The 23,181-nt window shown below is 38.4% G+C and overlaps 2 protein-coding genes across 4 annotated transcripts in view; one reads left to right on the forward strand and one right to left on the reverse strand.

Moving 5' to 3' along the window:
* LOC138918461 (serine/arginine repetitive matrix protein 1) overlaps window positions 1-3,355 on the reverse strand; it is a 150,111-nt gene extending 146,756 nt beyond the window's left edge. Inside the window, exons 1-2 of the mRNA XM_070240055.1 lie at window positions 3,076-3,355; window positions 1,513-2,966 (exon numbers count right to left, since the gene is read on the reverse strand). Of these exons, the coding sequence (XP_070096156.1) occupies window positions 2,227-2,966; window positions 3,076-3,355 (1,020 nt within the window). The 3' untranslated portion in view covers window positions 1,513-2,226. The remainder of the gene's footprint in view (window positions 1-1,512; window positions 2,967-3,075) is intronic.
* SLITRK5 (SLIT and NTRK like family member 5) lies at window positions 2,719-22,285 on the forward strand. 3 transcript variants are annotated; one of them, XM_005601295.4, is made up of 2 exons: window positions 2,719-2,844; window positions 5,961-22,285. In XM_005601295.4, the coding sequence occupies exon 2, from the start codon at window positions 5,969-5,971 to the stop codon at window positions 8,843-8,845; it is 2,877 nt and encodes a 958-aa protein (XP_005601352.3). In that variant the 5' UTR covers window positions 2,719-2,844; window positions 5,961-5,968; the 3' UTR covers window positions 8,846-22,285. The 3 variants fall into 3 exon arrangements, with proteins under 3 accessions (XP_005601352.3, XP_001916038.3, XP_070096486.1); XM_001916003.5 differs by lacking the exon at window positions 2,719-2,844 and adding an exon at window positions 2,913-3,435; XM_070240385.1 differs by lacking the exon at window positions 2,719-2,844 and adding an exon at window positions 3,571-4,152.
* Window positions 22,286-23,181: the final 896 nt, after the last annotated feature.

The raw sequence follows: 23,181 nt of genomic DNA on the forward strand, positions 1-23,181 counted from the left end.
ACGTCTTGGCTCAAATTCAATCCCTGTTACATGATTCATTTATTTCTTTTCTAAGCAAATAGTCAACATTCAAAGCAAATAGGAGTCTACAGATGAATAAATGAGGCTTTTCCTTATTATCCTGAGGTTTTCCTTCCCATGTTCTTATGTTCTAGTCTCTTCATGTCACAGTATTTTCTCAAAATTCACTTTCCTGCAGAGTAGTTTATAGAGACACCTAGTGGTAAATGGTAATGGCGGCTTCTCAGGCCATCCCTAATATTGAGTTCACGGTAGAAAGTTGTCATCATTTATTTATTTGATCCACAAGAGGTAAACCGGAATACTTTTAGCATCAGTGTATCTAACAAAACTATAACCTAAATTACTTGCAAATATGTTTAATACTTCTTAGCTTAACAAAATTTATTTTATGAGGGTAATAAGTATTTAAAATGAAAATAATACAAAATCAAAAATTAAACTAAAACTTGATATTAAATGCAATTGTTAAGATTTAGGAAAGTGATAAAATAATGAACTAAAATAGCTATATTTCACCTGCTTTGAGAAGTCCAATAATTGAGTAAGCCATTCCACACTCTTTCAGAAGTTCCATAGTTTATCAACATTGAAAATTATGTCTATGATAGAATTTAACATTTTTATGCCCAAAGTTTCTAACTGTAATTAATATGCAATTTTAAAATATGACACTTGAAAGCTTTCATTTTGAAAATATAAAACTGCTTTTATACTTCAAAAAATAAATTTTATAAAATGCTTATATCATGTTAGAAGGTAATGACTAAATAAAAAACAAAGTAAAAAGTGAAGTTTAAGTTGTCTGTTTATATAATGTACCTGTAGCAGGTAGCTATCATTCCTAGGCCAAATGTTTCTAAATTTAACAAAAAGTTCTATTATAAGATTTCATTTTCATTATCTAATATTACAGATTACTTCTTTTCTCCCTTTGATGTACATACCCCAAATTTAAACAAAATAAACAAAATTGTTTCCAAACAAAGTATGAATGGCTTAACTAAAAAATATTTGCTAAACAGATTCAGAGGAAACTTCAAGAAATATTGCAAAACCTCAGAAGACTATGATATTCATCACCTCTAGAACACTCCTAATTCAGCATGCTAGAGGGAAGATACATTTGTGGCTATATATATCAGAATCTATATTAATCCTATGTTTAATCAGGATATTATAACCACAATATTATCCCAAATGTTACCAAGAAGATAATATCAATTATGTTTAAGACAATTCCAAAAGATACAACACAATTAATCCATAAGAAAATGGATAAAATATATTCAAGTAGTAAAACCACACAGTTATCAAAGGAACAGGCACATGTGTACTCAGCCTGCATCGGGCTACTTATGATGATCAACTTTTTTTCTATACCTGGGATGATCTAATATTACAAACATTGGAAATACAACTTACAAATGTAAAGACCCTCTTTGGGGGAGGGAAGTGTCTGGTTTCATGGAAAGAGCCAGGAGTACTTACTGTAGAGATGACGTTAGTGGAGTTTGGCAGGTGACTCTTCAAGAAACTCGTTTTCTATCCACACTGCATTTATTTAGGGCTTTCCAGCTTTTTAATACACATCAAATATATTCACATTCTCTCTGAAAGTCGTTCGCATTCCCTTGTATCGCCCAGACATACCTATAAAACTCAATTCTCAAAAAAAAAAAAATTAGAGCCCTTGTTTGCTGCTAGGACGAACCACTCCCTCTTCCAGGGTCCTTCACAGTAAGTACATGAGACAGCAGCAGGGGCTGTATTATTCTAGACGGCAGGAGGGAGGCAGACGATCAGCACAGGGCTGGAATCATCTGTCCCTGACCGCCAACAAGCCTGGCACTGGTGGGGTTATTTCCACTCCTCCCTTTTTCAATCTGAGGATTGCACAGTCCCACGCTCGTGTTACGCACATGGTCCAAGACTCCTCTGTCTCCCACGAATGTGACATCCAAGGGGGGCTCTGGTTGCGCCGCCCGAGCCCAGAGACGCCTTCGCCCTCGGCTGCCATCTATTGGCCACGGAGCGCCCGCTTCGCCCCGGGCCCATCATGTCTGCTGCAGCTTGGCTCGCACCAGCCGCGCGACAATAAACAAGTGCACTGGACGGAGCAGATGTCTCAGAGACCCCTGCGATGCTTACCGTGTTGCCACCTCCTCAGCGCCCAGGAGGGAAGACGCGACTTTCTCTGAGTTTTTAAGAGCCACCGGGCTGCCGGGACACGCCACAGGCGTAGAACAACGCTGTTCCTGCCCCCCAGGCTCCCCAAAGGATGTCAAAGAGAGAGAGTTCCAAATAATGACGATCCTGCGCAGCATCTGGGGAAGGAATAGAGAAAAACCCCTGCAAACACCGAGAGCGATGAAACGGCCCAGAGGATGCAAGAGCCTTACAAATATTAATTAGGGGCCGCGGCGGCGGGCTCGGCGCGGGGACAGCGGCGGCTGGATCCCAGCGCGGTGGTCGCCGCTGCGCTGGGGGCGGAGGACGGCGCAGGATCCGCAGCCGCCGCCGGAGCAGCCGAGGGGCCGGTGCCACCTTCGCTCGCCCCCTCACTACCATGTACAGTGTGCGCTGCAAGAAGAAGGCGGGCGATGCATGCACACCCCCGCGCCCCGCTCCCTCTGGCTCGTCCTCGGGCGTGCGCCACTGACCAGGGGGGAATGTGGTGAAGACGGCGAGGAGAGCCGAGGGGGGAGGGGAGGGCCGGCCGGCGCGAACCCAGGCCGGAGGGTGCGAGGAGCCGGAGGCGGCTGGAGGGGGCGGCGGCCGCTGCTGGCTTGGAGAAAGTTGCCCCCTATGCAGATGGCAACTGTAAGTACTCGCCTGGGGGGCGCGGCGAAGAGTACCGGGGTCCCGGCGATCGCGCGGTGGCGCGGGTGGGAGCGAGTCTGCGAGTGAGCGTGAGGGTGAGCGGGTGCGAGCGCTCGGCGGGGCTGACCGTCACGTTGGCGCGGCCGACGGGGCCAGGCAGCCCTCTCCGCGTCCCCCTCCTCGGGTTCCGCGCCTCCCCCCTCCAGGAGCTCCCTCCCCGCCCCTCCCGGCTCCGGTTCCCGGCCCCAACCGCGAGGCGCCTCTCCAGCCGGTCCTCCGCCGCCCCCTCCCCCTCCCTTCCCAGCCGCCGCTCGCGATCGCCCCCCTCTCTCCCCGCAACCCCGCTGCCCGCTCCGACTACCGCGGAGAGCGCCGGGGAGAGCCGTTTGGGGAGCCCCGGCACCCGCGGTCGCCTCCGCGGCGGCGGCCCCGGGCTGGCGGCGTCCGGGCGCCTCTTTTCTCCAGCCGCTCGGACCGCGCTGCTCGCCGCCTCCTTGCCCTGCCTGGGCATCAGACACCCAGTGCACACCCCAAAGAGCTATCTTTTGTAAGGCTGGCTATGATGAGTGGGCCCAGGAGATGTGAGACGGGGTAAGTCGGCCGTTTACTTTGCAAAAGAGGCTCCTCTGTGTGTGTGTCTGTGTGTGTGGCGGCGGGGTGGCTTTCTTCCCCTCTCCTCCCTCCCCTCCTTCCTCCCTTTTCCCTTCCTTCGCTATGGGCGGGGTGGGGGAGGGGGAGCCTCGCGTCCGGGAACTCCGGGTGCTCCTGCCTGGGCCGCCGTGGGAGCTTGTGTGCCGGGAGCGGCGGGGCTGGCCTGGGTGCTGGGCTCCAGCCCGCGCGGCCCCAAGCCGCTGACTGCGGGCATGTGCAGGGCGACGACCCCGGGTCTCAATTCTTTGGGGGAAACGAATACAGTTTCCCCGCCTCCGCCCTCCAAAAGAAAAAATCTGATAATCTGAGAATGTGCAGCGCACCCGCGATTTACATCGGAGGTGCGTTTCCCAGTCAGAATGTCAGCCTTCCTCGGCTCATTCAACTTTATTTTCTCAAATTTTCGGGCTCCTTTGATGGCAAGGAGGAGGGGAAAGGGAGTGGGGTGAGAGGAAGCTCTTCGACCCTGGCTAAGCAGAACTGAATTAAAGTTGTAAACGCTCGAGTTTAATACTGGCTGGACACAATTTGCCAGGGGCTGTCGGAAGGGGTGGGAGGTGAATGGGGGCGGGGAAGCGGAGGGAGGGAGGGGGAGGGGACCCAACCCCCGCTGAATGGCTGTGCAGATTTGATCCAGTGGACAACCGAAATTTCAAGGTAAATATTTTGCTTTCCTAGGGGGTGTTTTGCCGCTTTTAAGCCGAGAGATGCTTGCCATTGCTTGGGGAGGTCGGGGATACTTGCGAGGTTTATACACTGTGATTCCGACTCGTCTCGACACGTCTGGGTGGCCACACGTGAATGATTCGCAGGCACACTTGCACATGTGCGTGCGAATGCAGGGGTTCTTAATAACGCGGGCTGGAGTTGGCTTGGGGATCAAGATCGAGGTCTCCAGGCTTGAACCCGTGACTCAGAAACGTCTTGGCTTTAGTTTTGGGTTGCCATTCGACATCAGCCTTCAGTGGTGGTGAGGCAAAGACAACGTTGACCAGAAAAAAGGCATTGGTTCCCCGAGCCCAGCGTTTCTACCAAATGTTCCCTCCCCCTCCCCCCAACCAACGCAAACGCACACACACTCACACACTCGCTCCATTTATGTCCTTTCCTTTATGAGTGCTGCTGTCGACCCGAAGTAGGAAGTCGAAGGAAGCCTTTAAGGGGACAAAAAGAAAGCAAGAAAGAAAAGGGGGGAGGGATCACATTGATTCTTTGAGGAGATGAAATTCGGATATTAAAGCACTGACCTATGTCACTTGCTGTTCTTCCTCCCTTCCACCTTTCTATTTTGCCCCTTCATCAGCCCAAGTACCCTTTCCCCGAGAATAGAAAGGGCGGTGGGGTGAGTAAAGCATTGACAATTAAATGCTATAAGCAACTCCAAAGATGGGGATGCTGGCGAAGTGGTAGTTCATCCAAATCTTGCTAATTCACTAGGGTTAGTTTTGCATACCATGTCAAACAGACGCGGAGCCCGAGGGAAGGGAGGCTTTGGCGCTGGTCCTTGGTTTACTTTCAGCTGATTCCGGCTAAGCGGTAGGAACGTCCTCTTTAAACTCCAGGTATCGGGAGGCGTTCCGGGATTGCGGATGCCTTCGCAGAGTTCTTTGTAATCCATCGTGCATAACTATTTCAATGGCTTAAAGATGCGGTTTGGTAGCGTCGCTGACATGATCAATGAAGAGAAGGGGACGTAGGGCGCTCTCAGGGAAGCGCTGCTAAGTGGCACCGTGCATGCAATTAGGACGCTGATGTGCTTAATAGCGTGGTAGTGGAGTCCACCATCAAAGCGAACGCGCTCTCCTTTTTCTCCCTACTCAAAGCTCCTGAAGACAATTGGTGATTTAAGAGCTTCTTCTGGGTCCTTTTAATGCATTATCTTACATCCTTTTTGCCTCTGAAAAGTATTCCTTAGGTTCCCACCCTGGCATTTCCAGCGACGGTTTAGAATAGCCCAAGTATTGTGGCTCCTTGCTTTTCTGTGAAAATGGGAGAGCTTCACGGTGAACTGTTAACTGTGAAGAGGTTCTGAAAGAAAGGCAAAGGGGCTGGGTAGAGGTGAGGTGGGGGACCTTGTAAAATGGTGCTTCTTTTCTCTTAAATTAGAACCATGAAACTGAACTGACAGCCATTTTATGTATATTTATGGGTTGGTTTTGAAAAGGGGGGGAGCGAGGAAGAACACTAAAATGGGACTTTATCTAACCTGCCCTTATCTTGTAAAGAGCAGCATGTTCCTGTTGTTCTCATTAGAAAATGAAATCAACCCTTACATCAAAATGAATATCAGATTTTCATAAAGTCTGGAGAATGTTGATGTTCCACGGGGTGCGGTGGGGGGGTCATTCATATCCCCTCCTTCTGGATTTCAGAGAAATAGTAGTAGGGAAGAGACAGACTTTCTGACTGATCCCTTAAATTTTTGTCATATTCTGTTGTTTCCTTTTTTCCTCTCTCCCTTGCAGGAGGTAAAATGCACACTTGCTGCCCCCCAGTAACTTTGGAACAGGACCTTCACAGAAAAATGCATAGCTGGATGCTGCAGACTCTAGCGTTTGCTCTAACATCTCTCGTCCTTTCGTGTGCAGAAACCATCGATTATTATGGGGAAATCTGTGACAATGCATGTCCTTGTGAGGAAAAGGACGGCATTTTAACTGTGAGCTGTGAAAACCGGGGGATCATCAGCCTCTCTGAAATTAGCCCTCCTCGTTTCCCAATCTACCACCTCTTGTTGTCTGGAAACCTTTTGAACCGTCTCTATCCCAATGAGTTTGTCAATTACACTGGGGCTTCAATTTTGCATCTAGGTAGCAACGTTATCCAGGACATTGAGACCGGGGCTTTCCATGGGCTGCGGGGTTTAAGGAGATTGCATCTGAACAATAATAAACTGGAACTTCTGCGCGATGATACCTTCCTTGGCTTGGAGAGCCTGGAGTACCTACAGGTCGATTACAATTACATCAGTGTCATTGAACCCAATGCTTTTGGGAAACTGCATTTGTTGCAGGTGCTTATCCTCAATGACAATCTCTTGTCCAGTTTACCCAACAACCTTTTCCGTTTTGTGCCCTTAACACACTTGGACCTGCGGGGGAACCGGCTGAAACTTCTGCCCTATGTGGGGCTGTTGCAGCACATGGATAAAGTTGTGGAGTTACAGCTGGAGGAAAACCCCTGGAACTGCTCCTGTGAGCTGATCTCTCTCAAGGATTGGTTGGACAGCATCTCCTACTCGGCCCTGGTGGGGGATGTGGTTTGTGAGACCCCCTTCCGCTTACACGGCCGGGACTTGGACGAGGTGTCCAAGCAGGAACTTTGCCCAAGGAAACTTATTTCAGACTACGAGATGAGGCCGCAGACGCCTTTGAGCACCACGGGGTATTTACACACCACCCCAGCTTCGGTGAATTCCGTGGCCACTTCTTCCTCTGCTGTTTACAAACCTCCCTTGAAGTCCCCTAAGGGGACCCGCCAACCCAACAAGCCCAGGGCGCGCCCCACCTCTCGGCAGCCTTCCAAGGACTTGGGCTACAGTAACTATGGCCCCAGCATCGCCTACCAGACCAAATCTCCGGTGCCTTTGGAGTGTCCCACCGCGTGCACTTGCAACCTGCAAATCTCCGATCTGGGCCTCAACGTCAACTGCCAGGAGCGCAAGATCGAGAGCATCGCAGAGCTGCAGCCCAAGCCCTACAACCCCAAGAAAATGTATCTGACAGAGAACTACATCGCCGTCGTGCGCAGGAGCGATTTCCTGGAGGCCACCGGGCTGGACCTCCTACACCTGGGCAACAACCGCATCTCGATGATCCAGGACCGCGCCTTCGGGGATCTCACCAACCTGAGGCGCCTCTACCTAAATGGCAACAGGATCGAGAGGCTGAACCCGGAGTTGTTCTATGGCCTGCAGAGCCTGCAGTATCTCTTCCTCCAGTACAATCTCATTCGCGAGATTCAGTCTGGGACTTTCGATCCGGTCCCAAACCTCCAGCTGCTATTCCTGAATAACAACCTCCTGCAAAGCATGCCCTCAGGCGTCTTCTCAGGCCTGACCCTCCTCAGGCTAAACCTGAGGAGTAACCACTTCACCTCCTTGCCGGTGAGTGGAGTTCTGGACCAGCTGAAGTCACTTATCCAAATAGACCTGCACGACAACCCATGGGATTGCACCTGCGACGTGGTGGGCATGAAGCTGTGGGTCGAGCAGCTCAAAGTGGGTGTCTTGGTGGACGAGGTCATCTGCAAGGCGCCCAAGAAGTTCGCTGAGACGGATATGCGCTCCATCAAGTCGGAGCTGCTGTGCCCAGACTACTCGGACGTGGTGGTTTCCACGCCCACTCCCTCCTCCGTCCAGGTCCCAGAGAGGACCAACGCGGTGACCCCCGCCGTGCGTCTGAACAGCACCGGCGCCCCCGCGGGCTTGGGCGCGGGCGGAGGTGCGTCGTCGGTGCCCTTGTCGGTGCTGATCCTCAGCCTGCTGCTGGTTTTCATCATGTCCGTCTTCGTGGCCGCCGGGCTCTTCGTGCTGGTCATGAAGCGCAGGAAGAAGAACCAGAGTGACCACACCAGCACCAACAATTCCGACGTGAGCTCCTTCAACATGCAGTACAGCGTGTACGGCGGCGGCGGCGGCTCGGGCGGCCACCCGCACGCGCACGTGCACCACCGCGGGCCCGCGCTGCCCAAGGTGAAGACGCCCGCGGGCCACGTGTACGAGTACATCCCCCATCCACTGGGCCACATGTGCAAAAACCCCATCTACCGCTCCCGAGAGGGCAACTCCGTGGAGGATTACAAAGACCTGCACGAGCTCAAGGTCACCTACAGCAGCAACCACCACCTGCAGCAACAGCCGCCGCCGCCGCCGCCACCGCAGCCCCAGCAGCAGCCCCCGCCGCCGCAGCTGCAGCTGCAGCCGGGGGAGGAGGAGAGGCGGGAAAGCCACCACTTGCGGAGCCCCGCCTATAGCGTCAGCACCATCGAGCCCCGGGAGGACCTACTGTCGCCGGTGCAGGACGCCGACCGCTTTTACAGGGGCATTTTAGAACCAGACAAACACTGCTCCACCACCCCCGCCGGCAATAGCCTCCCGGAATATCCCAAATTCCCGTGCAGCCCCGCTGCTTACACTTTCTCCCCCAACTATGACCTGAGACGCCCCCATCAGTATTTGCACCCGGGGGCAGGGGACAGCAGGCTGCGGGAACCGGTGCTCTACAGCCCCCCCAGTGCTGTCTTTGTAGAACCCAACCGGAACGAATATCTGGAGTTAAAAGCAAAACTAAACGTTGAGCCGGACTACCTCGAAGTGCTGGAAAAACAGACCACATTTAGCCAGTTCTAAAAGCAAAGAAACTCCCTTGGAGCTTTTGCATTTAAAACAAACAAGCAAGCAGACACACACGGTGAACACATTTGATTAATTGTGTTGTTTCAACGTTTAGGGTGAAGTGCCTTGGCACGAGATTCTCAGCTTCGGCGGAAGATACTGAAAGGGTGTGCAATTTCCTTTTAATTTTACACGTGGGGAAACATTTGTGTAAACTGGGCACATCACTTTCTCTTCTGGCGTGTGGGGGAGGAGAGGAGAAGGGCTTTATGGAGAACAATTTGCTGCGCGGGTGATTATTAAAGGTCGCAGTCATATTTGTAGTGGTTGAAAGTGCTAAGTAGGGAGGAAGATGGCAGCCCATAGATTCTACTCTTCCTCTTTTGTTCCCTTCCCCCCCTTCTTCTTCTCCCCCTTTAAGCCATGGGTGGGTCTAAATGGCTTTTGTGGAGAGATTAGCACACCCCAACTTTAATAGAAAGTTTGTTCTCTCTCTGTTTCTCCCTCTCCTCCCCCGCCCCTTTCTCTGCCTCCCTGCCTCCCTCCTCTCTCATTCCTTTCCTTTCTTTTTAAAGGATGTGTTTGTATGCATTCTGGACATTTGAATTAAAAAACGAAAGTATTGTGATCTTGAAAAGGATCACCATAGATGTGGACAAATCATTAAAACTACAGAGCTATATGATCCATAATTGATTAGTCAAAATAACTTATTGATGAAATATACAAATATTTTATTGTAGCACCTATTTTTATATGCACATTTAGCATTTCTCTTTCCTTCTCTATTTAGCCTATGATTTTCACAGAGGTGTCACACTATATTAGGAGCTGCATTTCCAAAACTGAAGTGATATCAGGAAAGCATTTTAAATAATTAAAAATATGAAAAACTTAATGGTAAAATCTTAAAGCCAATGCAACCCACCCAATTGGATCTGTAATTTAAATTTAAAAAAAACAAAACAAAACTGTATTCCAATGCTTAAAATAAAAAAATTGAGGGCAATTAATTGGGCCATTCATTCGAGGGAGAATTGTGTGCAAGTTTCTGTTTTTATTAGAGAAGATTTAAAAGTATTTTTATTAGTCAACCAAAATGATGTATTGATTTGACTACTATTGTAGCCGGTTTTTGATTGTTTAACCAAACCCAGTTGCATTTGTACAGATCCACGTGTACTGGCACCTCAGAAGACCAAATGATGGACTGTACAAATCTCTATACAATGTCTGTCTCTCTGGGCAGCAAGCAATGATGATAACCACAAACAGGATCTCTGTAAGATGGGGCTACTGTTGTTACAGTCTCATATGTATTCCAGCACATGTAATTTTTTAAATAGTTTCTGAATAAACACTTGATAACTATGTCAAATATGAGGGACTGAAGTAATGATTACTTAAGGTGCAAAAAGATTAACCATGTGTGGTTGACTGAATCTCCCTTATTAACAATTTAGGGCATAATAGCTAACTTTTATGCTTGATAAAAAAATTTTCCCCTAATTATCAAATTTTAAAAGTATATATTATATATATATATAATATTACACCTTTGTTGGTTCAGGGAAATACGTTTTTCTAAATGTGTCATTTAATGTGTTTATTAATGAAATTTCATTTGTGTACTTCCTTTCCTTACTGAAGTATTCATCTAATACATGGAGCATGGTAAGTAATATATTGCATATTCATTTTTCTCTCAATATTATGTATTTTGTCATGTCAGTATTATTTATTCAGTCTACAGTTTTCCATAGTTTCCATATTTTAACTTGTGTAAAACTATCTTCAACAATTATGATGGGTATTTTATCGGAAGTTGATCTGTATCCTAAATGTGCGAGATGTTAGTGGATATAAGCTGTTCACCTCTGAATAAGGATTGCCAGTGAATTTGGTTAGTATTTAAGGGTAGGAAATCTGAAACTTAAAGAGCCATGTGCTTCATTGCTATTGGTGGATCTCCCCATAATCTCACCTGGAATGTGTACAATATCAAGGGCTGTTCATGAACTTTATATTTAAGGAACACTTTCCGTGGCATTCTGCCACAAAGAGGCAGCATTCACCCGTAAGTAAATTGACAGTAACTGCTTGAATTCAGATTGAACAGGTGGTAACAGTTTCCCTGAGGAATTAAAAAAAAAAAATAGTAATGCTACATGGGCCAAGCGAAGTGAGCTATCCCTCATTCTCTGCAACATTTTCTCTTCCAAAAATTTTTTTCAAAGAGGAAAGAAATAAACTTAATAATGTCATGATGTTATCATGAAACAAGATGTATCTCTTACTATTCATCTACCTCCTTCATATTAGACCCAAGATTAGAAAAGAAATAGAAATGCTAGCATTTGACTTCACAATTGGGGCTGCTGTTAATTTTTCTTCACAATGTAAGTTATTTTTCTTTTAAAAAGACAAAATCACTTCCCCAATATGATTATATGTAAATATGACAGTTGTATAAATTATAAAATATTAATGCAAAGTGGAATCCTCCATGTAACTAAGTTTTATTTCTTAATTGATGCATAAAAAGTAAGAGATGAGAATTACATGAAATGAAAGATGTAGTTTTGGACAATATAAGTAGCTTCCAAAGAAAGTTTGTTGATATATTTTTCAAAACTTTACAAAATAATAATATTATTTTCAAACCAGTCCTATTTCACATAATCTTGTCACACTCTCTTTAGGTGGCCCATTTATAACTCTGCTCTTCCTAATGTGTTCAACAGTTTTTTAATCTTAAAAATAACCATTGTATGAGTTATGAAAAGAGATTACTTCTAACTTTTAAATTATATTTTTCCCAACTGTATTAAGGGATAAAAGTGACTTCATCCTTGCTCTAATAAACTTGAAATTTTTTAACATGTAGAATTATGAAATTGTATAGAATTGAAAATGAATTTTTCTCTCCTTATACATGGTTTCCTGCCAATACATTAAATATACAAAGGAACATAAGTTGTGTGGTTTTGAATATTGATTTTTAGTTTTTCAGTTGTTCACTGAATAAATAATTAAATTGGATATATCAGAGGTATATGATTAAATTAAGGAACCCTGCAAATTCTCTCCATAGAATTTTGGAGAACAACAATATGTAATGTTTCAGGCATCAATTAAAGTTTGGATGCAAACTAAGCTTACTCTTTGTGCTTGTTCTATTTGATATCTTGCATAACCTTATACAAATATATTTCCAGGTAGATATTGCAAAATTTTATTTTTATCTATATATGCCTATGGTGTAAATACTTAAATTATCTCAGAGAAAGTAAGTACATTCCATGTAAATGTAGATAATTTGTATGTTAATATTCAAAATAATTTACAGCTAAACTATTGATTGACGTTATGAGCTAATCAACTTTAGCATAAATTTCATACTTGGAACACATCTTTTGTTTAGGCAAGATTACCAACTTTACACATGTAATGTAGAAAATTTTGGTATCCAGATCTGTCCCTCACCACTGTTCCCTCAACCTCGATAGGAAAAGCAGTCTAGTGTGTAATGAAAATATCCACACATAATATAGAAAAACGTTAAACTTAATCTAAGATACCAGTGTCTTGCCCTACATTAGTAATTCTATCCTTGGTAATAAGCATATTATTCAGATTAAATATATATAATTTTCTTTTCCTATTCAGTTTTTTCTGACTTTCTTCCTTTTTCTTTACATCTCCCCCATTCCTCCTTCCTTCTCGCTTCTTCTTTCACTTCATTATTCTTCAGTAGAGCAAGGGAACGAGTAAGAATAGTTCAGTCCTTGTCTGAAATGCCAGAAACTGGCTACTTAATTTCAAGAGCTCAATGGATTGTTCCCAAAGTCATGCAACTCCAAATTAATGAAAATAAAGCAGACCACAACTATGCTTCTGATTCATTTGGAAATACGCTCTTGTTGAACTTTTCAGATGGCTCCTGATTAAGATATTTGCAGGAGTGGCAAAATATTTGGTATAACTAATTTTAAGAATAAATTTTACTCTGAAAAAGAGGAATTAAGAACAACGAAAGAAGCAATTTAAATGCTAGAAGACAGAAGCATTTAATTAATTGATTTTCAAAAGGAATAAAATGTTGTGAAAGTGGTAATCAAATTGTTATCAAATTAACTGTTTAACTTACAGATAATGTTCCTCAAACCTCTTGAAGTTCTCTATTGTTTTGCAATACAAATATACGACAAAATTAAAGTAGTTGGATGGATATTAGTCCTGTACATGAAAATAATTATCAAACATCTATATCCAAAAGAACCTCGTATCACCTAATATTGCATTTGCCAACTGTGCACTTTATCATTAATTTTATTTTAATTTAACTCAATGCCTTTCTATAACTATCCATATATATTTCCTCAATATATGTAGCATGTATATGGCATACAAAAATATGCATTATCAAAGAGAACATTGCATACTCAATTTTCTTCTAGAGTTCTTTTAAAATTTATTTCAAATTATATTTTCATGTTCTATGCTTTAGGAATGTTAGAGTGGGGAAAAGAAAAGAATTTTATGCAATATAATAGTTGAGTGTGACAATAAATACAATACTCTTTTCTTCCCTTGTTCATAGCAGGCCATTTGGCTTATAAGATACACGTCAAACATTTTTCATGGTGACTCTATCAGTATTATAAAATGAATAATTTTTATACCCATTTTTTAAAAGAACAAAGTTTAAACTTAATTTAGTTTAAGAGTAATTTAGATTACTTATGAAAAGTACTTTGGAAGCTCAAAACATACATATTTCATAGAGAAATGAGGTAATGGAAATATAGAATAATTTGACTTTCTCATTTTCTATTTACTGTCAAAATAAAAATGCAATGATATATTGCATAATGATAAGTATATCAGACATATTTTTATTAGACACTAGAAAAACCATTTTATAGAAGAAAAGTAATAAAATATGTTAAATGGAAGTCTTTCGCAGAGTTTTTTTCATAATTAGGTATCTTTGTCAGTGAATATGAAGGAATATTATATATTTCTACTATAAAATAAATGTATACTGTTTCAAAATTACACACATGTAATTCTAAATGTGGAAATTATGAAACAATGTTTTCAAGGATAAATTTTTTTTAATTTAACATAAAGAAATGAAACTGTGGCTTTATCAAATTGAAAGCTCATTAGTATCTTGGTCTACTTTTTTTTTTTTTTTTGAGGAAGATTAGCCCTGAGCTAACTACTGCCAATCCTCCTCTTTTTGCTGAGGAAGACTGAGCCTGAGCTAACATCCATGCCCATCTTCCTCTACTTTATACGTGAGACACCTACCACAGCATGGTGTTTGCCAAGTGGTACCATGTCCACACCCGGGATATGAACAGGAGAATGCTGGGCCACCAAAAAGCGGAATGTGCTAACTTAACCGCTGTGCCACCAGGCCAGCCCCTATCTTGGTCTATTTTTAACAAACTTATTTGCAGATCATTACATTTTAAGAAATATTTTCAACATATCACAATATAAATTCAATTCAAATTGAATTGTACTAGTTCAATATAGAATTATATGTATGGATGTAGCAAAATTGTGTTGCTTTTCAGTGTTCTGGAATATGCATATTTTAGGTTTTCTTACAAATTTATTCTACCACCAATAATAACCTCTAGCATTTCCAACTAACACCTTTTTTAAGAATCTTCATGTATGGTTCATTAAAAAAAAAAACCTTAATATTGGATATTGAAACCAAAAATTACTGTTTATTTTCAATTTGTGATTAGGTACATGCCTATTTAAGTAAAACATGAAGGATGGCAGTAACTCCATGTTAAGTGATTAAGAAAGTTCTTTGTCAGATACTACAATAGAGAGTTTGACCAGTGTGTTTTATCTATGAGAGATTCATCATGTTCATGTAGACTAAAATTTCAAATATTAAATATAAAAATTGATATGCAAAAATGAATACTTGATCAGTAAATATCTTATACTTGTAGCCATCTATCTACATAAATTATCTGTACAAAAGTCATGCTTTTTAACATTACAATAGAATGTTTTTCCTATTTTTAAGTCTAAAGTCGAAAAGGGCATTTCACAATCCTAATAATACTGCAAAATTTATAGCTATCAAGTTTACTTAAATCCTATTTTAACATTGACTTTAAATCTCTGTTCCCAAGTGTAAAGTTCGTGGTACGTGTGTTTGTTTATATTACTGAAATCTGCCCTTACTAAAGTCCCCTTAAAGCATACAAATATACATAATACTTTTCCTTCATGTTTTTCTTTTTATTTGACATGTAGGTAGCAAATACGAAAATAAACAGTTATGAACTAGCACTTGTTAAATTGTAAATTAAATTTCATTTCACTCTAGCAGTATCCCTCAATTTCATAATTATTCCAAATTTTTAAAGCTAGTGAATGGTGTATTTACATAGAAGCCTCTATATGTGATCAATCAGATCAGAAATTACTCATATATGTCAGAGAATATTCAAAATCATTCACCATACCATCATTTTAACTTGTTCGATCAGTACAATGATCTTTTTGTTAGCTGGTTATGGATAAAGACCTTCAAGTCTTAGATGAAAATTAAGTATCTCATTAGAAATTTTAATTAAAAAAATGCAAAAGATCAATATTGAGTATTTGGATTCTAAATTTACAGTATCTTCTACAAAGCTAACAAAATCGTATATACAGAAAAGACTTACAAAGGGTCTTTGTTTAAAATTATACATTTTATGAAATTGCTAATTTCATATGGCTTGCATAATCTTTTGACTTTAAAGTTAATGAAGAACTCTTTGTTCATTTGAGAATTTTTATCTGAGAGATGATATTTTTTGCATAGGATGCCCTTGAGTCATCTTGTTGTCCCACTATGTCTTTGGCCTACACTTTCATTTAAAAGCTCTGTGCCCAATTTTAAACATAGTGAAAATAGTCTCTATTATTATGTTTAATCTTTGCAACTCAAATCGTTTTCCTACCCCCGAAAGAATTGAAAAGAAAAAGTTGGTGTATTTTCCCCATTTGCTTTAATGAGTTTTAAATGTATCCTCAGTCAAATAAACAACATTCCCTCATATTGTTAAATTAAAAATATAATTAACCCGCATCATTCCTACTGTAACAATTCAAGTACTATGTAAGCATGACTTAATGTGAATGTGAAAATGTGGCTATTAGATTGTCACTATGGACTTATCACTCATTAATAATCACCTTCAATACACGGCATCTAAATAAAAAGTAAAAATTTCCTTGAATGTGAATGTAATTAAAATTTCACACTTCGATTAACTGGGTAGCTCATATAGTTTAGAAAGTTCCACTATTGTGTGCTTATAAACACTAAAGCTATGCTTGCCAAGTGGCAATCCACAGGCTAAATTCTGAAAAAATCCATGTTTTATTTGATCAGAACAATTCTATTTCCTTTTATAAAATAATAAATTTGAATTTGAGTGCCTTTAGGCTGATTAAGCACCCCCCTCCATATTATCTTAACCTAGCAGCTTCATATAATATTATATTGTCTGATGGACCATGAGGGCATTTGCACTTTCAACCATATTTAAATAAAATTTGTTCCTTTAATATTAAAATTTATGTATCATAATCATGGGCTTTCAGGCATTGTTGTCAAGGAGCTCAGATTTATTAATGCTTTATATATAATATATGAAGTAGCAGATTCCATGTAGGTTTATATTATAAGGAAGTCAAAATTAAATATAGGAAAAAATCGGAATGAATAATTTTACAACCAGAGGAAATTGGTTTACTGTATATGAATGTTCTATTGGAAATGTAGTTGTAAGCGTTAAAGATTTACGGTGACTTGGAGTCTCCCAGAGCAGGTTTTGTAAACTGCTCTGACTCTAACAGGCCCTGGACGTCCTAAGGAAGGGGAGCTGGAGTAGTAACTTAAGAAGTATGTTCTTATCGAAGGAAATTATAATCACAGCTCACAACAGAAGCTTTTCCCAGAATATCTAACTGCTGATGTACTTGAAAACAGTGCAAAAGGTCAATTCAGTGAAAATATGTCAAACATCATATATTAAGAGAATCACTTCCAGGATGGAAGATATAACTTGGAAAATCTGATTCAATAGATTTAGGACTAAAAATTTTTTTAAATGGGGAGACAAAATAACCAAGACAATTTTTTCAGTGTGTTAAACAAACTAATGAGTAGAAGAAAGATATTCTTCAGTATTCCTGACTGTTCTAGTGTAAGTCATTTGTAAATTGATGTATGTCTTGAAGAAGTAATGTATAGCTAGAAGAAATAAGAGAGAATGTCACGTGATTCCTAAACTCTCCAAATCTGTTTAGATCTTTTTTTATTTTTTTAAGACTAAACACCGACATACTTTCTAAAGAAATTTTGGATTTTATCTTCTCTATTATTTTTTTTTAACAAAATGTGAATTCGCTTTGCTATATAAATATACTGTCAGTTGGATTTTTATTTTTACTGATGACTTGGTTTAGCGATCATGTAATCTTAACTTTGTCCTTCATTGAAAGTTTAATAAGCTGTGCCTGAAATAATGAAATAATAGTTGCACACTATTTGTTGTTATTTTATACCAAATGGTAGCCAGTCTCAACAAAGCAGAAAGATGATTCTAATATTCCCAATTGTGTTCCCTTTTCCTTTACAGATGGTGTGTCCTTTGGCAACTTTCTTTGTGTTTCTGCCTCATTTTCAATTTGTAAAAATTAAAACAATGTGCTTGGTTTATGAAGAGCTTAAAGAAATTTAGATTTTGATTTTCTCTACTGGATGTATGTCAACTGTGAGTCTTTCTAAAATTAGCAACATAGAAATTAATTATCATTGCTATATACCTATGAAAGTTATGAATATGTCATTCAGATGAAAACATCTCTCTCTATACACATATGTACACATACACACACATGTATATCACATTAGTTTGAAATGTATTTTTCAATTTCTTCATTAACCGTGTTTGTTATGTTACAAAATTATATGGTCACTTGTAGATACTTTAAATCTAAAAGTACAACCTCTTTGAAAGGGAAATAACTTAGTGTAGTTTATTTAACTTTACCGTACATATTCTTAACCTTCAAAATGATAACATTGAACTTTCAGTATATTTAAAAAATGTATGATCAGTATTTATTTCTCGAAAAATTGAAGGCTGTTTCTAAATTAGCTGGTAATCTTTTTTCTTACATTTGCTCATTTTGTTTGCATTTAACACATTTTGGAATTATGTGTGAGATAATTTCTATTTTTTGGTTTTAATCCAAACAACCCTGGAAATACTTAATTTTTATTAGATAAGATTCCATAATAAATTCTATACAAAGATGTGTCAATAATATATACTATGTATAACATTTAAGTATAGTTGGCTTATTTTTTTGCAAAGTTAATTACAAAAAGTAGACTAAGCATGTGATATATCATTCATCATTTTAATATTCTAAACTTAGCAACTACTCTCCTACATAATGATTAATGATATAGACAGTGGTAATTTTCTTTCATCTGCTGTGCTATAAATTTAGTTGATAATCCAATAATGAAATTATTTCTATTCTCAATATTTTCAAATATCATTACAACTGTTATTTACTAGTCTCAGTAAAAATGAGTTCCTCTTCAAATGCTTAAAGGAATTTCTATAGATTGTTATAAACAGAGAACTCTAATATCTGGAATTTAAAATGTAGCAATGACAAATCCACTATAAACAACGTAATTAAATCATTACCTTCTCTATTAAGAAGAGAACAGAAACTCAAGTACGTTAAAATAACGTCTCAAAACGTTGAAAGTGTAGTAAACTAACAGTCATACCTAATCAAAAGGTCTTAGTAATATCACCTTACAACATTTATATTGTTCTATACAAACATTATGTTTCTATTCAGTGCAACAGAAAATTAAATAATCCAGAATTATTTTTATCACAAGTTTTCTCTCTAATTAACTTGCCAAAATTCATCTAAATAAAGGTATAGTAGGAAAAAGATCTATTTGGAATAACCGCTGTATCTGTCACCAGATCCTAGAACTGTACGTTGTACTTAGCAGGCACTCCTCTACTGAATTAACAAACATGTGTTTATAGATGTCTACAGACTAAGGTGAATTCAGTGAATACTATAAACTTCCTAAGTTGCCAGTCACTACACCATTTACCTTGGCGTAAACTTCAAAGATGGCTGAAGTATCCACAAGAATGTTAGGTGACTGCTTAATATTTTGGTATGTAAATGTATATTAGAAAACCATCAAAGATGCTGTTCTTGAATTTTAAATATATCTATAATAAACACAGGAAATATTTTCCTAGTAGCTTCACTTTTAGTCCACTTTTCTGAAAAAAAATCTCAGATCATTAAGGAAAAATGGAAATAAAACTTGAACACTTAAACATAAAACTCATCTCAATTTTTAACTTTTATTATTAATTTTGCTTTGCTGGTGTAATTAGCTGTTTTTTAAATAGTTAAGGAAAGTCATGATTGCTGTTCTGTACTTACATTACTGTTCAGAGCCTGGCCTATACCAGATACTGGTGAAATTTTCAGGCATTTCACAGATGGGCTCCTGGTCTTTTAAGCCTGGTGACGTGTTTATCTATTTAAAAAGCTTTCCTGGGCACTATGTGCTTTCCCTTGGGTGTGAGAAAAATCAGTTCATCCTTTTAATGAGAATGTTACCTCCAGGGAAAAAGTAATCCAGAAGGAATGATACATTCCTCAGGGCAGTTGCCTACACAGGGACACATTTTTCTCTGGGGCTGACTGCATGTATATTTCAGTGGGAGAGTTTAAATATTTTAAAATATCATTGCATTTAGTCATAAGGCACCGTGAACACAGGATACAGTATTTTTTGACTATATATTGACATATTTTTCTAAGCTTTTTTATACATCAATTATAATTTAAGGAATTTTATTTCTTGTTAAAATTTTAGCTGTCTTCATATTTGAGATACAATAAAATAGATCATTACTAATATGTACTTTACATATTTTGTTAAACTGAACATAACAAGAGGTTTAAAAGAAGTGGCTTTATCATTTCACGAATGAACCCCAAACAGCACAACTTTACAAGTCTTTAAGCTGTCTTGTTACAAAAATATAAATTCTTTCTCTCCATCCCAACATATTTCATTTTTATCTTGATGGACACTTGGATGATGCAGTGTTTACTTCTTACGGTCCCTTCAGATATTTTGGAGAGTTTATGACATAAGAGTGTGAAGATTTTTGACTTTGTAGCCACATATTTTAATTCCTCAATGTTATATTTAATATTCATATATTTCAAAATTCTGATCAGTAACCATTTTTGCCCATTAAAGATTATTGGAATAGAACTACATAATGTTTTGGATTTTTAATATTTAGCTATTTTTTTTTTACAAACTCATAATTTTCTTTCCAAAATAAGAAACAAGTAGATATTAAATATAGAATATTAAAACATTGAGATATCTTGATTTTGTGCTTTTGTTTGTAAAACATACACATTCATAACCATCAACTATAGTAAATAATTTTTTGTCTCATAAGATATATCAATATTATCAAAATATTTCAATAGAAATCTGATGACAAATATGAGAAATGTATTTTATTTTAAGAATACTAGCCTCATGTAGAATAATGAAGAATAAAAATCAAAGAAGTACCTTTTCAAAATATTTAAAATAATAAAAATGAAAGTTAGATGTTGGTGTTTGAGAAAGATCTTTTCCTCCTGCTATTTCCTCTCATTTCTTAATAGCAAATCAGTTTCCTGTTATTAATATTCATTAAAATTGCTTAATTTGAATTGCTATTTATTATGTAAAAATAAAATCACTATTTGTTATTTAAAATAAAAATCACAGCTTTACTGATTCATAAGTAAATTTGATGTAGCTATTTCTTTGTGCATTCAGACAACATTTAAAGTAAAATTAATTAAGATCAGCTATTTTTGAAATGAATTTCCTAAAAATAGAAATATAAAACCTATTATATTTATTGAAACTTAAGCCGTTTTATCGTATGCTAGAACAAAGTAAACACTTTTAAAGAGAAAAAAATGAATCTTTTTTCAAAAATTTGAATCTCTTTAAACGTTTGAACTGTGATTCTATAAACAATACTGACATGCAGATTTCTGTTTTCTTGTCTTTTTAAATGGGAATGTGGGTATTCAGATGCATGATTTAAATACTGTCTTAACAGTTTAAACTACGTTATTTTTTGTGGAATTGGAAAAAAATAACATAACATCTAAACAGCTAATTGAGAAAATTTAAGGTCTTCATGTTGATATAATATTATCTCGCAATATATCATCATTATGCACATTTTTATAAAGTAACTTGAAAAAATACAACAATATACATACTGGCAGATATTGAATATTTGTATTAAAGTTAAATAATGTGTAGATATTTTATTCAAATTTTATATGGTTAAATTTCTATTTGTGAATTTTTTTAAATAAAATTACCTTAAAGGTTAGTCTATTATATGTGCTATGAATAATACTAAAGGCAACATTACTTACAATGCCAGAGAATGAAGACAAACATAGTTCAAAAACAATTAGTAACTTTTATTTAAAAATAATTCGAGAAAATTCGTTATATGGCAAATTTTAACCTCAGTCTGATCTCTAGGTGTTTCGCACGGTGATCCAATTACTAGTATGTATTTTCACATACTCTTTGTATTCACTTATTTGAACTAATGCCAATGTCTGACATACATGCTAAAGATAACCCCTTTAACAATGTTATTTCAAAATAGCAAAAAAAGAAAAGGTGAGACAATTATTTGCACATACTCTGTGCCATAGCTATGACAAATTTGTAAATATCACAATGGGAGGAGCAATGTTTGGTTTAGTTTTGCTCCCAATTTATTGTGTTTACTACTAATAAAGATTCCTCTCCATTTGAAAATCTTTCTGTGAAACAGGACATTTCCCATGTGGATGGACTGGGGCTACAATGAAACCAAGGGAAATAAGAATGTGGTTATGGTCAAACTAAGAAAACTTTTCCAATAAAAAACCTTAAGTTAGTTTTAGGGAGTTCTGAATTTAGTATCTACCAGGTAGTAAATAAATATATACATAAATATGATAATCACATAAGAATTTTGAATAAATAGTTTTAAACTAATTCTTAATCCCAGGACATCATAATCTGTTGTGACATTGCTATTAGATTCCCTATTCAAAATATTAGAAGCATTGGACAAAATTCCATTTGATGTGATTTTCTTCAAATGAATCATGCTGTTATTGCTGCTGCTATGTTTTCCCCTTAAAATCGTTCTGTAATTGAAATGCTATGTAGGTCTTATCATCTAGAACTGTTGTTGCACTGGATTATGGGTGCTATAAAGAAAATCTCCATAAAATAAAGTCGTTTCTTATACCAAATATTTATTCAGTCATGAACTCTAAATATATATATTAACATATATATCTATACACTTATATAGATATATCTATACACATATATATGACATACATGTCTTCTCATATTGGAGTAGTACAATTGTTTTATAACTGGAATGGCACTATGTATTAACTAGGATTTGGAATTTGAGGTCTTACATTTTCTCCTTTCACTTTTTTTTGTTTTCCTAATGGATATAGAATTTTGGTGCAAAAGTTCCTGTATAGTGAATTATTCACAAGAACCAGATTCATGTTTTTACATTATTGTTAGACTATATTTCATGATATATTATTATGGTTCCTATTGTTTCATTGAATGTGGTTTGTGGATCTTTAAAATATTTACCTCTGTGCTGAGATAACCCTATTCTTTTCATTCACTGTATATAAAACAGCGTCTTTGGCTGATAATTTTTTGTAATGCAATGAGCCAGGTAGCGTTGGTAACTGAATCAAATACAGTGCAAGGATATGGCATCTGTCTATGTATGTAAATCAAAGATTCCGAAATTGATTATTGATCTTCTTACATGTTGACAATATTCAACTCAGTGAAACATTGTATACTTTGATCACTCTAGTTGATTTACATTACTTTGAGTACTGAAAAATTTTTACGTTTACATTGTTCTAGTTCTTAAATTTAGGCATTCACTCAGTTGGCTTGGACTTATCTGCTAGGAAAACTGTGAAGGAGGTAACTCACATGTCCTTTTCAGTTTTCTTCTCTATTTTGGTTTTCCTTTTAACTTGCAGTTCACTAAGAAAGTTACAATCATGTCACTTCCAATTTATTTTTTCTAAAGTGTTAATTAGTTCATGACATTGTCCTTCATGAGACTGATGTGATGATGAAGGTGCCTCAGAGATGAAAA

This window comes from Equus caballus, chromosome 17 (genome assembly GCF_041296265.1).
Source record: "Equus caballus isolate H_3958 breed thoroughbred chromosome 17, TB-T2T, whole genome shotgun sequence".
Taxonomy (NCBI): domain Eukaryota; kingdom Metazoa; phylum Chordata; class Mammalia; order Perissodactyla; family Equidae; genus Equus; species Equus caballus.

Bases quoted from the DNA above. Each gene is read 5' to 3' on its own strand.
- SLITRK5 (XM_005601295.4), top strand. From the start codon at position 5,969: ATGCACACTTGCTGCCCCCCAGTAACTTTGGAACAGGACCTTCACAGA.